Source organism: Condylura cristata, unplaced genomic scaffold, assembly GCF_000260355.1.
Source record: "Condylura cristata isolate star-nosed mole 26May11 unplaced genomic scaffold, ConCri1.0 scaffold00024, whole genome shotgun sequence".
NCBI lineage: Eukaryota > Metazoa > Chordata > Mammalia > Eulipotyphla > Talpidae > Condylura > Condylura cristata.
The window spans coordinates 33,373,218-33,388,884 of NW_004567125.1; the positions used below are offsets into that span (position 1 = coordinate 33,373,218).

Here is a 15,667-nt window from a genome sequence, read left to right on the forward strand (position 1 = left end):
ATCTGCCTGTTCTGTTCCCCACTCTGTCTCTGGTGAAGCCTCTCGCCACCCCTGCACCTCTGGCCTGTACCCCAGTTCTGTATGCATAAATTCTCCCCCTCCCCCATTCTTTAAAAAAAAAAAAAAGATGTGGGACATATACACAATGGAATATTACTTAGAGATCAAAAAAGATGAACACATGCCTTTTGCAACAACATGGATGGAGCTGGAAGGGATCATGCTTAGTGCAATAAGCCAAAAGAAAAGGAAAAATACCAATGGCTTCACTCACAGCAGGAGTATAAAGGACCAAGGGAGAAAATAATAATAATAATAATGAACAACTATATACCAGAGACATTTTACAGGCATGGGGTGGGGAATGGAATCAAAAATGGGGGAGGGGGAGAATTGCACTGGACTATAGTGATGGCACATGGGTGAATTGGTGGTGGGAAGCGCACGGGTAGTAAAACGGAAATGGAAAAAGGCACAAAATTATGTAAAAATAAACTAATATAAAAAAAAAAAGCAGCACCCCTCCAAGCAAAGTAATCTGTGATGGGACAAGCCAGAGGAAGCATTGCCTGGGGTAAACATGGGGAAATAGCTAAAAAAAAAGGGCAAAACAGAAAATCCTGATGTGGTGGAAGCATTCTAAAGTTTGATTTGGTGGACATTTACTTGGGTGTATACATGCATCAAAAATCACTGAATGTATACTCAGGATCTCTGAGTTTTACTGTATGCAAATCATCCTTCACTCACCCAGTTTATTACAAAATCAAGATTCCCCAGAAGATAGAGAGGAAAGATTTCAACAGGGAAGAAATTGTGAACATCTAGACATAGTAGATGTAGAAAGTGGGATTCTGGCTTTCATCCCTGGTGAGCCCCAGGTAAAGGCCAGATGGGTTTGGAGACTAAAAATAGAGAAGACCTGAACCATGGTGCCTGGGTAATGCCCCAGAGAGATGTTAGAGGAAACCAGAAAGAGGAAAGGGCTACCTGACACATCAAATTAGAAGGAGACTTAGAAGGCCTAATAATCCCTTCTACTCAGGGTAATATAAAAGGAAAAGAAATATCTCTTGTACCAAGAATTGCAGGGAAGGAGGTATAGAGAAACTTCCAGGTCCAAGAGCCTTGCTGACAGTCTAAGGGAATGCACACTTCAATCACTGATATCTCCATTAACATGTCTCCATGCTAGGGAGGAAATTGAGAGTCATAGAGGAGTAACCAGAAGAGTTTACATTTGGAGAGCCTTGCTGTCAGATACCCAAATAGGGCAGCTTAAGAGAAGGGTCTGCCTCTGTCTTGGCAATCGTGACTCCCCAGGACTTCGAATTGTCTTAGCACATAGTAGAAGGCCAGAAAATACAAGTTGAGTTAATGAATTAATAAGTAAGTAACGTACAGGTGATTTTTTTTGTAATTGTGACCCCTGAAATAAATAATATTATCACTCCCATTTTGTAAGTGAGGAAATTAAGGCAGAGAGAGGTGAAATAACTTGCCCAGTGGATAGCCCAGCTTGAAGCAAAGGATCAAGGATCAGATGTGTGTTCTCCTCTACCTCAACTATACATAAGATGTCTCCATTCAGAAGAAAAAATGGAGGATCCCAAATGACTAATATTAAATGTCCCCCCATCTTAATAAAAAGTAATAGGAACTTAAAAGAAGAACAGAATGAGGTTTTGTTTGTTTCTTTGTTGTTTTTTAAAGAAAATGAAGTTTTCGGCCCTCCCTGGTGGCGCAGCAGGTTAAAGCACAGCACTAAGAAGCTAAAGCCACTTCCGCATGAATTCAATCCTGCCTGCCCCGGAGGTGGCCCACATGGTGTGGCAGACCTCTCCTGACCCGCCCGCTGCTCCCCCCATCAGTGTACTTCGTCAATCTGCTTGTTCTGCTCCCCACTCTGTCACTGGTGAATCCTCTCACCACCCCTGCACCTCTGGCCTGTACCCCTGTTCTGTATGCACAAATAAATAAAACTCTTTTAAAAAAAAAAAAAGAAAAAGAAAATGAAGTTTTATTCCTTGTGCATCTACGTTTAAGGAGTATGGTTGACACCTGCCCCAACCTACATTATGTAATTTAATCACCCCTAAGCCTTTCTATACTAGGTTCTCATACAAAAGAGACACAAAGGGAAAAAATAATAAAATGCAAGTCTAAATTGAGCTATCAATAATTATGTTAAATTATAAGTGGATTTAAAAACACCATTTAAAAGCCAAGGATTGTCCTCAATGAAATTCTTTAAAGAAGTAGAAAAGATATTGATGAGATTCATATGAAACAACAAAAGACCTCGAATAGCAAAAATGCTCATGACTAAGAAGGAAGAGAATGGAGGCATTACAATCCCAAACTTCAAACTGTACTACAAAGCTATACAAAAAATAATAATCAAAACTGCATCATACTGGAACAAGAACAGACCTACAGACCAGTGGATTCAAGTAGAAAACCCAGATATAAACCCACAGGTTTATGGGCAGCTAATCTCTGAGCAAAGAAGATACAATGGAACAAAGAAAATTGGTTCAGCAAATGGTGCTAGGAAAACTGGGAAGCTACATGCAAAAAATGAAACTAGATTACTATCTCACACCATACACAAAAATCTACTCAAAGTGGATTAAACTCTTAGACATAAAAACAGAAACCATAAAATACCTGGAAGCAAAGATGGGCCAAACACTACACGGCATACACTTCAGCGACATCTTTAAAGACAGAGCACCCAACACCACAATAGTGAAGGCAAAGATAAATAGATGGGACTACATCAAGTTAACGAACTTCTGTACAGCAAAAAAGACATTACAAAAGACAAGCAGACATCCCACTGATTGGGAAAAAATTTTCTCACACAAAACGAGTGATAAAGGATTGATCACAAAGATATACAAAGAACTGATGAAACTCAATAAAAATAAACAACCCCATCAAGAAAATGTGCAGAAGAGCTAAAAAGACACTTCTCCAAAGAGGAAATGCAGATGGCCAACAAGCATATGAAAAAATGTTCAACATCACTTGTAATAACAGAGATGCAAATTAAAACCACAATGAGATACCACCTCATCCCAGTGAGAATGGCACAATTTCAAACAACTAGCAACAACAAACGTTGGTGAGGGTTTGGAGAGAAAGGAACTCTCTTTCACTGCTGGTGGGAATGAGAACTAGTACAACCCCTATGGAAAACTGTTTGGAGCCTCCTCAAACTGCTTAACATGGAGCTTCCCTATGACCCAGCAATCCCACTCCTAGGTATCTACCCAAAAGACACAAAAACACTGATTCAAAAAGACACCCCCATGTTTATTGCTCCCTATTTACAAATGGAAAGACATGGAAACAGCCCAAATGCCCAAAAGTAGATGGCTGGATTAAAAAGATGTGATACATATACATAATGGAATATTGGAAACCAAAAATATAAATAAATAAACACATGTCTTTTACAGCAACATGGATGGAGGTGGAGAAGATCATGCTTAGTGAAATAAGCCAAAAAGAAAAGGAAAAGTACCAGATAGTTTCACTCATAGCAGGAGTATAACGGACCAGGCGAGAAAATAATAATAATAATGAACAGATATATACCAAAGATATTTTGTGGAGGTGGAATGGGGAATGGGATCAAAAACAGTTGGGGGAGGGAAATGTACTAGACTATGATGAAGGCACATGGGTGATTTGGTGATGGGAATCCCACGAGGATTATAACTGAGATGAAAAAATTGCACAAAATGATGTAAAAATAAACTATTATTTTTTTAAAAGCCAAGGATTGTCATTGTAATTTTTTTTAAGAAGACATATTTGCTGTCTACAGAAATCCACTTTAAAAATAATGGTATGTGGGCCCTCCCTGGTGGCACAGCACTAAGAAGCTGAAGTCACTTCAGCATGAGTTCAATCCCAGCCAGCCCTGGAGGTGACCACATGGCATGGCAGACCTCTCTTGACCCACCCGCTGCTCCCCTCAGCAATGTACTTGTCAGTCTACCTGTTCTGCTCCCCACTCTGATGAATCCTCTCACTGCCCTGGCATCTTTGGCCTGTTCTGGATGCATAAATAAATAAATCTTTAAAAAAAAAAGTTTTAGTGGGGGCCTCTCTGGTGACCTAGGGGCTAAGTCTCAACATTACCACTACTATGGTCTAAGTTCAATCACCATTACAACCTGAGTTCGCTCCCCGGCCAGGAAGGTGACCCACATGGTACAGCAGACCTCTCCTGTCTAACCCATGGCTCCCCTCAACAGTGTATTTCAGTCTGTTCTGCTCCCCACACTCTCTGGTGAATCCTCTCACTAACCCCCACCACACCTCTGTCCTATACCCCAGTTCTTCTGTGCAAAAAAATATAATAATAATAATAAGTTTTTAAAAAGTCTTAGTGACTCTAAGGTAATTCCAGAATTCCAGTTTTTCTCATTCTAAGCCAGGGAAGACTGTGAAAATCCTAGAAGAGAGGCAGACTGACCTTGAAAGATTTTAAGGAGAGGACCACTCACGTGCTCAGCAAAGCTACTGATGATGACCAAATGAGAGTAATTCTCCTGGCAGAATTTCCGGGCTTCCTCCCATGACTTGGTGACTTTGGAGAAGTAGTAACATTTGCTGTCGAAAGGGATCCAGTCCTCAGGGCACGTGGCCTTGTTACAGCCTGGGGATATGAGAGAATGCTATCAGTGGGCCCCAAAGCCCAAGCCATGTATGTGGGGTACTATGTACAATTGTGCTGTCTATGGACTGTTCAACTCTGGGGGCATTATTGAAATAGTCTGCACTGAGAATTGCTCCCTGGATTTGATGCCCCAAGTCCCACTCACCTAATAAACCTTGAAGTTTTGTCAGGGACTTGTTGGTGCCATCTCTTAAGTGGTCAATGTCCTTCCTCAGTCCAGCGAGCCCCTCCATGCCAGACACTGTCAGCAAGGATGAGCTTGAAGATTAGAGACCCAGAATTTTCATCTAACCACCCACCCACCACTGACTGCAGACAAAAGAGAAGCAAAAGCTGTGCACCCCACTGTATCATTTTCCAGTGTTAACACCACACACCACATGCCCTGGGCCTATATGGAATCCTACAGTGACTTTTACTTTTGAATGTTTAATGTAGTGGAATAGATAAAATTAATTTGAATGCTTTTTTATCACAATATATTCAAGACAATATGGCAATGTGTAGTCAATGTTAAAATTATTACAATTGTTGAAATATTTTACTTAATATTTTGTAGCAAATCTTGGAAACCAATATGTATTTTACATTTACAGCACATCTTAGTCCAGAATAACCCTATTTCAAATGTTCAACAACCACAGAGTTGCCATGTGGACACTCGAGGCTCACACACTCTCGCACACACACGCACACTCCACAGGAACAGGGACTGGATCTGTAGCTGATGTGTCACCATTCTGACTACTCACTCCCCAGGCACAGCGGTGCCTGGGGAGATGTGGTTAGAGTTAGTCTTGGAGTCGAGGATCACACAGGTGTTCAGTGTCCGTAGTATGGAGGAATGAATGAAAGCACTCACCATTTGCTCGCCATGCCATCTGCTCAAAGGTTAACATTCTTATTTCTTCCACTACTTCCTGGTCTGTGAAGAAGAATCTAGCTTGAACCCAGGTCCTCCCGTGCTCCCTCCCCCCAGAATCTCCCCTTGCCCAACCCTCAACTACGCACATTTAATCAGATTCACAATTAGAGCAGTGCAGCTCAGTAAGAGTGAAATCACCACCAGCAGACACAAGCACATCAGTCTCTCCACCCGGTAGCACCAGGAACCTCGGGACTTCTTGTTGAGCCAGGACGCTGGGGATGCTGGAGGGACAGGGTAGGGAGAGTGACACTGGTGTTTCCAAGAGTGAGCAGGGAACAGAAGACTGTGATCATTACCATATCACCAGGTAGGGTCAGCAAGAGAGCGCAAGGAGAGCAAGTCCTGAGGAGCACTTAATGGATGCCAAGTACCATGCTGTGTCTTCACTATCTTATTAGAGTCAAACCTTCAGGGTGTAATTGTAAATAAGTAAACTGAAGTTTCAAGTGAGTTGTGCAGGACTTGAACCCAGCTCTGCTCTTAATATCTCTAATGCATTTGTCTTCTCTCCAGTAATCCCTGCTCAAGCTGCTCCCATTCCAGGAAGGCTGTGGACCCTTGCATCTGGACACAAAATGTTTCCTGTACCTTATATAAGGAGGAAGTTGGGCCTTAAGAGTGCCCGGCTCTCAGGGGGTCTGGTCTGCACCAGGGAAGGAGTACCTTCCGAAATGAGAGGTTTCTCTGACCCAGGGTCTCAGTTTGGATCTATAGGCCTGACTGGAATACACTGGCTTTGCAAGGGGGGAGGGAAGGGCACACCTAGAGGACATGAGGACTTACTGAAAGGGCGTTGCTGAAAGGGAGGATGCTCCAGATCAATGCCTGGGAAAGAAGAGAGAGATTCATTCAGAAGTTGCTGAAAGACTGACTTCCAAGAATGCAAATCAAAACCACAATGAGATACCACCTTACACCAGTGAGAATGGCACATATCAAAGAAACTACCAACAACAAATGTTGACGAGGATGTGGTGAAAAAGGAACTCTCCTGCGTTGCTGATGGGAATGCAAACTGGTACAACACTACGGAAAGTTGTATGGATATTCCTCAGACTACTAAAAATGGAACTATCATACAACCCAGCAATCCCACTCCTAGGAATCTATCCAAAGGACACACAAACATTAATTCAAAGCATATATGCACCCCTATGTTTATTACAGCACTACTTACAATAGGTAAATCCTGGAAATAACCCAAATGTCCAAAACTAGATGAATGGATTAAGATGGATTAAGATGTGGTGTGTATGTGTGTGTATATATATATATAGTGTGTGTATATATATATATATATATATAGTGTATATATAGTGTGTATATATATACATATATACATACATACATATGATGGAATATTACTCAGCAATCAAAAAGATAAATTAATGCCATTCATAGCAACATGGATGAAGCTGGAAGGGACTATGCTCAGTAAAATAAGTCAGAAGGAAAAAGAAAAATATCAAATAGTTGCACTTAGAGGAGGAATTTAAGAGAACCAAATAAGACATAGGGGGAAAAGTATATTTTTATTACAATACAAAACAAAGCAAAAACAGACAATTATAAACCAGAGAGATCCCACAGGGGAGGGGGACGGAGAGGGATCAGAAGGAGGGAGGAATGTGGGGGACTATGGTGATGACGGGTAGGGGGAGTAGGGAAGTAAACATTGCTATAAAATTAGCAATAATGTAAATAGATATACAAATAAATAAAAGAAAGAAAATACATACATACAAAACAAAAGAATGCTAAAAAAAAAAATAAAAGACTGACTTCCAAGATTCAATAATCTTCCCATCCCTCCTGCTCTGTCTGGTCAGAACTGGGAGACTGGAGGAATTCCAGGGGTCCCAAAAAAAAAATCTTCCTCAACTGCTTACCTGGTTGACACGTGCTGATGACAGGGGTGATATCCAGACCTGGAAAGCGTCAGAAAGACAATGATCATGTAGAACCACGCTTCGGTCAAGTCAACAGGAATGTCTCTGTCCTAGTTCCTCACCTGTGCTCTTTGGGGGCTTGAGGGGAAGTGGGGGGTTCTCTGTTTTCTTTCCTAAGGAGGAGAAATGGTTGCTCAGGCCCAGAGCAGGGAAAAGCCAGCACTGGGTCTCCTGTACCACCAGCCCCAGCTCACCTGCCCTCGGAGGCCTTGGTGGAGCCATTGAACCTGCAGAGGAGAAGTTCAGAGTTAGAGCTGGTTTGAGCTGAAACCGAATCCAAAGTCATCATGGAGACAGAATCTACATTGCAGTCAAGGGCTAGAAGGTGGAGGCTTAGGAGTGAAACTGGGTTAGGAATGGGGACAGCATTAAGATAGATCATCTAACCATTCAGGGTCACCTGTAACTTTCCCAGTTTCAAACTGAAAGCCCCACATCTCAGGAAATATTTCTATTCTGAGTAAGCACAGTTGAGTTGCAGGATAGGACAGAGTCAAGATTAGGGTTCAGATGATGGTTTAAATTGTGGTGAGGGGCCCTCCCTGGTGGTGCAACAAATTAAAACACAGCACTACAAAGCTGGTCACAGCCACTTCACATGAGTTCAATCCCTGGCCAGGGAGCTGACCCACATGGCACAGCAGACCTCTCCTGACCCACCTGCTGCTCCCCTCAGCAGTGTACTTCACCAATCTGCCTGTTCTGCTCCCCACTGTCTCTGGTGAATCCTCTCACCACCCCTTCACCTCTGGCCTCTAACTCAGTTCTGTATGCACAAATACATACATCTTTAAAAAAAGAAAGAAGATTAATGCTCATACTATAAGGGTTCCAGAATGAGAAGTGAGAGAGAAAGGGAAAGAAAACTTACTTGACAAATAATTGCTCAAAACTCCCTAGCCTGAACAAAGACATCCAGTTCCAGGAAATCGAGAAAATTCCAGATGAGATAAACCCAAATGAGGCAAACACCAAGACACATAAAAACTAAAGGTAAGGACAAAGCCTCCTCTTTTACATCCAGCTGGACTCGTGTTGAGTCCTGGCCCATGCCTGGTGGCATAAGTACAAAGGCAAATCTGGGCCCTGGGTGTGAATGTGAGGAGGTGGGAGCCAAAGTTCCATTCACTTTCTCAAACATGAGTGGTCTGAGAGACAGATCATCTAACCAGTTCTCTTCACTGTTTCTTTTCTTAATGAATTCCTTATCCCTCAAATCACATTCAATGTTCCATCTTCTGCCCACCATTGCAAACAAGACCCTCAACTTCTTTCATTATTTCCCCATTCTTTGTGCCCCTCTACTCTCACACCTAGGCTGTGCCCATGACTGCCAGCCCCAATGGACCGAGAGATCCTCAAGGGTACGGCATAACCACAGATACTGGTGCCTAGCGTGAACTGGGCACACTGGCTGGGTGTGTAACTGCAGTGTCAACTAATACCCTCTGGAACCCCTGTTTTACCCTCTTCACCACCAAGTCACTTATCTCTTTACCTGGCCTCTGAGAAGTCCTCTTACCTGGCTTGGGTGGAAGATCCTTGTAGGGTGTGGCCATGTTCTCATAATCATCACCATCATCATCCTCTCCGACCCCTTCCAGAGGAAAGGCAAGTGAGAACCCATGCCCTCCTCTGCCCTCAGGCCCTGCTTTCCAGCCCCAGCATGGGAGTGCTGGTCCTTCTCACTCCCAGCCCTGGCAGGGCCTAACTAGGGTCATACCTGGCCGTTCCCAATGCGGAGAATTGGTGTACATTGCGCCCATGGCTTCACCCAATGCAGGAGCCCTGGGAGTTACAACCAGAGCTTGGTAGCTTCTGGCCCTTGCCCTGTGCTCAGGTGTCCGGGTTGTCTCTCACTTCCCTTTTTCTTTAAACGTCAAGAATTTGCAAATCCAACTTGAGGGGATCCCCAGACCCTAGGTGACACAAGCTATGCAACCTCTATAGATGGAGGATGGAGACGGAAATGCTCTGAAAAATCAGACTTTCCATGCTAACTTATTGTTGGGAGTGACCAAATGCAGAGATTTACTGAAGGACTGGATAAGGGCAATAATAAATCAGCCTTGCATCCAAAGGTGATAAGGTGGTAATAAATTGGGCCTTGCATCTAATTAACGGGTCCTTGCTGGATGGGACTAGACGAAGGTGATAACGAACTGGGCCTTACATCAAGGACACAGCGATGAGTCACCCCTTTGAAATCTGAGCTTAGGACCTATATAAGAGACCCTTCCCCCTTATTGAGTTGGGGGCTCCGTCTCAGCTGCTGTCCCGGAGCAATAAACTCTGCTTGCTCAGCCTTTCTGCCTCCCGCCTTCCTTTCTTGCGGCCCGTCACAGAAGTTGGGACAACTTATGTTATGACCTCCCTTTTTTGTATAATCATAATATCAAAATATTCCGAGCAACCTTCAGTTTACAATTGGATTGCCTCAACCTCAGAAGGCGCTACCTGGCCCTGACAAGCAAATAGTGCACCTGGGTGAGAAATTCCTCTGGAAGTCAAAAGTCATTAAACAACTGGTTGATTAATAAAAACAAATGGCTGTAACTGCAAAGTCTCTCTCACTGTCAGAGGGAGGAAAACCCAAATCTTATCACTCTATCTCACACAGCCTTCTATTCAGTTTCTAAATAACCACTCAAGCTTTCTACTATCTAGTCTTTAGATACAGAAATTTACCCAAGTCGCCTATTCAGAGCTAATCAGGTTTTCTATCTTCTAGACTTCAAGAAAACTCACTTAAACTTTCTAACAAGTTTTTCAAAGAACCTTACCTTAATTTGATTTACAAGAAATTTCCTCTTCCTGACTTCACTTTACTTTACCCCCTATGAGAATGAAAGCCTTTAAGTAATAGATAATGTTTCAGGGATTTTATTTTGGTTAATCTTCACTGTGGTAAATATAGTAATATTAGTCTTAAACTTTGTGAATCTATGTACCTGTTTTAACCTTAATAGGTTGATTTTAAAAATGTTATAATCTCAACTGAAGGTCAAAAAACGACCCCAGACTATTCTTAGCAAAAAGGTGATTGTGATCTCAGCCCATTTTATATGCTAATGTCATCCCTCTGCCTGCTAGAAGTGTATAAAATAAACCTCTGCTGAAGGCAGAGCAGGAAGACTTGCACCCAACTCCCATTCCCGTGTCTTCCTCGCGCCTGCTCCCTTTTTTTCCCTTTTTCTCCTTTTTCTAGGAATCACCACTCGCCGATGCCATTTCCACCTTGAGACCCTGCCAGTTCTGGCCCCCAATAATCCGTGATCAGGGACAAAGAGTCTCCGACACCTAGGCTCCGCGCAAACACACACATTTAACTTTGTCCCCATTGTATTCATGCATACAAGTTGCATGACAGCAGTCCCTGCATTTGAGTTCTTGTAGAACACCACACCCTGGGTGAAAGATGAATAAGATTCTTCCTTCATGGAATTTTCCATCAAGACAAGAGAGACAACAAAACAGTGAAGAAATAAGACATTGACACTATTGGTTTTTGTTGTTGTTGTTGTTACTTATTTCTGATAGTGATTAAGTATTATTTTTGAAAAATAAAACAGGCCAATGAGATAGGATGGCGGTTAATGTCGAGAAGCAATCATGAAGGTCCCTTGAAGGTGGTGATATCTGTAACAAGATCTTAAAAGTGATACATGCTAATTATCCGCATTCCACGGTGAAATGTTAGGACAGTGGTTCAGTTACCCATGGTGGCATAACAAATCACCCCAAAACTTGGAGGCTAAAAAGACAGTAAGTACTTGTTATCTCACAGTCACTATGGCTCACAAATTCAAAAACAGCTTGGCTGGATGATTCTGGTGTGATATGTTTCATATGGCAGCAGTCAAGATGTTGCCTAGAACATCTGAAGACTAGGCTGGGGCTAGAGGATTCAAGAGGCCACCCTCACATTGGCCATTGATGGAAGGAATCTCCAAAGGGCTGAGTGAGTGTCCTGACAACATACTTGTAGTCACAATGCTCTTTATGATCTCATCTCACAATCACTATGATTGTAACTATATTCTATTCATCAATGAGCAGTTCTCTGAGTTATCCTGGGTGGAAGCTATACAAAAGGATAAATACCAAGATATAGGGGTGATCAGTGACCACTTTAAGGCTGGCTAATTATCATGGTCCAAAGTAATCAAAATGAACTTTAAAAATATAGATCAAGGACCCTCCCCAGTGGTCCAACGGGTTAGGACGCAACACTGCAAATGCAAGCAAGCGGCAGACACTTCAGTGCCAGTTTGATCCCTGGCCTTGAAGGTGAAGGAATGGAGGAAGTAATGTAGGCCTGAGCAAAACTAGCCCAGGCAAGCACCTACCCCCACCCTTCCCGGAATGCAGGATAGGTTGAAGAAGGACAATGTACATTTAAATTGATTGGATAATGGGAATGGTGTGGCCCAGGCTGATTGGACTGGAGGTACCAGGAAATGAGACATCTATTCCTGGAAACCTGTCCTTGGTTGGTTGAACTGTGACCCAGGCTGTGACGTCTGTTAATCTTTGAATCCATTTGCTAAGTTGAATTTGCACGAGCTCTGAATTTGCACAGGCTATGATGTATGTAACGGCCAATAAGGCCTATATATTCCCTGATATTCCTTTGGTCGGGATCTCCCTCGCACCCTTGGTCCTGCGGCTCCGACAGGGAACAGCTTGACCCTGGCTGGCCAGCCCAATAAACTCTGCCTTGCGGTTTGCATTCTTGTGTGACGCTCTGTCTTTCGTGGTAATAGACTTCTCTGACCCTAACAAAGGTGACCCACATGGCATGGCAGACCTCTCCTGACCCACCCACTGCTCCCCTCAGCAGTGTACTTCTTGATCTGCCTGTTCTGCTCCCTGCTCTGTCTCTGGTGAAGCCTCTCGCTGCCCCTGCACCTCTGCCCTGTAGCCCAGTTCTGTATGAATAAATAAATAAATCTTTAAAAATATATGGAGAGAGGCCCTCCCTGGTGGCGCAGCGGGTTAAAGCACAGCACTGAGAATCTAAAGCCGCTTCCTCATGAGTTCAATTCCCGCCTGCCCCGGAGGTGACCACATGGCGTGGCAGACCTCTCCTGACCCACCCGCTGCTCCCCTCAGCAGTGTACTTCGTCGATCTGCCTGTTCTGCTCCCCACTCTTTCTCTGGTGAAGCCTCTCACCGCCCCTGAGCCTCTGGCCTGTACCCCAGTTCTGTATGCACAAATAAATAAATCTTTAAAAAAAAAAAATATATGGAGAGAGATCAAAACCTGTTGACTTTGCACATGTGACAATGTGATTTATCACAATAAATTTCATTAAAATCCACCAGCTCGTGTAGATTAAAAAAAAGAAGTAAAAATGATTTTTCCTTGAGATGAGAACACTTGGGATCTACCATCTGAACAACTTTCAAATATACCCTGCAGCTGTGTTAATTGTACATCTCGTTGTACATTATGTCCTTGATATTTATTTATGTTATAAATGGAAGTTTGTACCTTTGACCAATGTCCCTTCTCCTAATGATTTAGTAAGTCCTTGCTCCCAGTATTTGATATCTTTTTGTTCTAAGTACCTGAATTAGCTTCCATCTCCTGCACTGAATCCCAATGGACATGCAGAAAGCTCATGTAGTCACACATCTCTTTACCTCCCACCCACATCTTGTTTTCCCATTTCTTCCCAAAGAAAGAGCTCCTAGTGTCTCCTCCTACCCTGCAGTGGGCTGAGCAAGGCACTGCATCCTCATATCCAAAACCAGGAAACATGAACTTCTGTGATGAAAGGGCTTTTAGATATGATTAAGGTAAAGATCTTAAGATGGGAAGATTATCCTGGGTTGTCCAGTGAGGTCCTAAAAGTTTCTCAGATGTTCCCATAAGAGTAAGACAGAGTAAGGCAGGGCCCTCCCTGGTGGCGCAACGGGCTAGGAGCTAGAACGCAGCACTGCAAGCTGGCCGCAGCGGCTTCCGCCAAGTTTGATCACCGCCCTGGAGGTGATCTGCCTGGCGCAGCAGACCTCTCCTGACCCGCTCACTGCTCCCCTCAGCAGTGTACTTTGTCAATCTGCCTGTTCTGTCTCTGGTGATTCCTCTCACCAACCCTACACCTCTGGCTTGTACCCCATTTCTATATGCATAAATTAAAAAAAAGAGTAAGGCAGAGGGACACCTGCCACAGAAAGGGGGGACAATGTGACCACTAAAACTAGATGCTATGCTTGTGGCTTTAAAGATGCAGCAAGGACCCGTGATCCAAAGGGTGTAGTTCTGGAAGCTGGAAGAAGCAAGACAACCAGCGACTCCAAGAGAGATGGCTGCTGACCAATGATTTGAACCACATACACCAATGTTGAACTTCTGGCCTCCAGAACAGAATGAAAATTTACTTCTGTTGTTTTGTTTTGTTTTGTTTTGTTTTGTTTTTAAAGATTTTATTTTATTTGTGCATACAGAACTGGGGTACAGGCCAGAGGCTCAGGGGCGGTGAGAGGCTTCACCAGAGACAGAGTGGGGAACAGAACAGGCAGATCGACAAAGTACACTGCTGAGGGGAGCAGCAGGCGGGCCAGGAGAGGTCTGCCATGCCATGTGGTCACCTCCGGGGCAGGCAGGAATCGAACTCATGAGGAAACGGCTTTAGATTCTCAGTGCTGTGCTTTAATCCACTGCGCCACCAGGGAGGGCCGACTTCTGCTGTTTTTAGTCACTAAATTTGTGGCAATTTGTTACAGTACCATAGGAAACAATTGCATACCCCCAAAAACAACACTCCAGTTCCTCTTTCGAGGGGCTTTCCACTGAATGCAAGAAGGAAATCTCATTAGGCACATGTGCGAGTTAGAATATTAGGTTGAGTTGCTGTGATAGAGCTCCAGAACAAGAGCGGCTGAAGCAGACAAACAAATGATTTGCTTCTTACTTCACAGTCTTGATATAAACAATGCAAAGTCTCCCGTAGTGGGTGGGAAGTCTTTCCCAGGACATGGGGAGGGGGTGACCCAGACCTAGGTGAGGCTGGAGGGCAGCAGTGGGGCAGCCTACCCAGGCAGCACCCTGGGTTCCGTGCTCAGGAACTGGCAGTGGAATCAAGTCCAATCAGCTCTGGTCGGATTCTGGCTCTGCACCATTCTTGTTGTGTGACCCAGGGGAGGGGAACAGTATCACTGAGTGACAGTGCCCTGACATGTCCATGAGGACTGGAGATGCCATTGTCCATTCATCCATTCAGCAGATATGTTTTCACTTATTATATGTTAGGCTCTGTTGTAGGTAAGGACAGATATTGCAGATTCCGTTCCACACCATCATAGGAAAGCTAATAGCACATAAATTAGTCTGATGTCCCAGTGCATCCAAAAATTACATTTACACTATATTGGAGTCTAGTGAGTGTGCATCAATATTATGACTATAAAAAACAATGGGCATTCACTCATTTTAAAATCCTTTCTTTCTAAAAATGCTAACCATAATCTGAGCCGTTAGCAAGTCTTCATCATCTTGTCACAAACCTTCAATGTGTAAAAAGTACCGTATCTGTGAAGTATAATAAAGTAAAATACAATAACATTTAGTATTCCTGTACTAGGAAACACACTGATGGACAACAAAAACCCCTATTCTTGAGCGCAGCAGCATAGACAAAGGCAATAAGTAAAATAAGCCAAATACAAACAATGTTAGAGAGTCATAAGTAGAAAAAAGAAGAAAAAGTAAACAGGAAAGGGGAATTGGTTGTGGATGGGTAATGAGGTTACAATAAAAAGAAAGATCAAAGAACAGAAATCATATAAAACATACTCTTGGAACAGAACCAAATTAAACCAGAAATCACAGGTGATAGCTGGAAAATCTGAAAATACTTGAAAATTAAATTATACTCAAACACCAAAGAGGAAGTCAAGATTAAAAATATTTCGAAGCAGGCCCTCCCTGGTGATGCAGCAGGTTAAGGCACAGCACGGAGAGGATAGGGCCACTTCCGCATGAGTTCGATTCCCGCCTGCCCCGGAGGTGACCTCATGGCATGGCAGACCTCTCCTGACCCGCCCGCTGCTCCCCTCAGCAGTGTACTTCGTCGATTTGCCTGTTCT

At 43.4% G+C, this 15,667-nt stretch overlaps 1 protein-coding gene across 1 annotated transcript in view; it reads right to left on the reverse strand.

The window, feature by feature from the left end:
- Positions 1 to 9,330, reverse strand: part of CLEC17A (C-type lectin domain family 17, member A) — a 17,495-nt gene extending 8,165 nt beyond the window's left edge. The window contains exons 1-10 of the mRNA XM_004688233.1: positions 9,297 to 9,330; positions 9,096 to 9,170; positions 7,768 to 7,800; positions 7,636 to 7,686; positions 7,514 to 7,552; positions 6,408 to 6,449; positions 5,708 to 5,845; positions 5,559 to 5,621; positions 4,842 to 4,937; positions 4,524 to 4,675 (exon numbers count right to left, since the gene is read on the reverse strand). Coding sequence (XP_004688290.1) covers positions 4,524 to 4,675; positions 4,842 to 4,937; positions 5,559 to 5,621; positions 5,708 to 5,845; positions 6,408 to 6,449; positions 7,514 to 7,552; positions 7,636 to 7,686; positions 7,768 to 7,800; positions 9,096 to 9,170; positions 9,297 to 9,330 — 723 coding nt within the window. The remainder of the gene's footprint in view (positions 1 to 4,523; positions 4,676 to 4,841; positions 4,938 to 5,558; positions 5,622 to 5,707; positions 5,846 to 6,407; positions 6,450 to 7,513; positions 7,553 to 7,635; positions 7,687 to 7,767; positions 7,801 to 9,095; positions 9,171 to 9,296) is intronic.
- Positions 9,331 to 15,667: the final 6,337 nt, after the last annotated feature.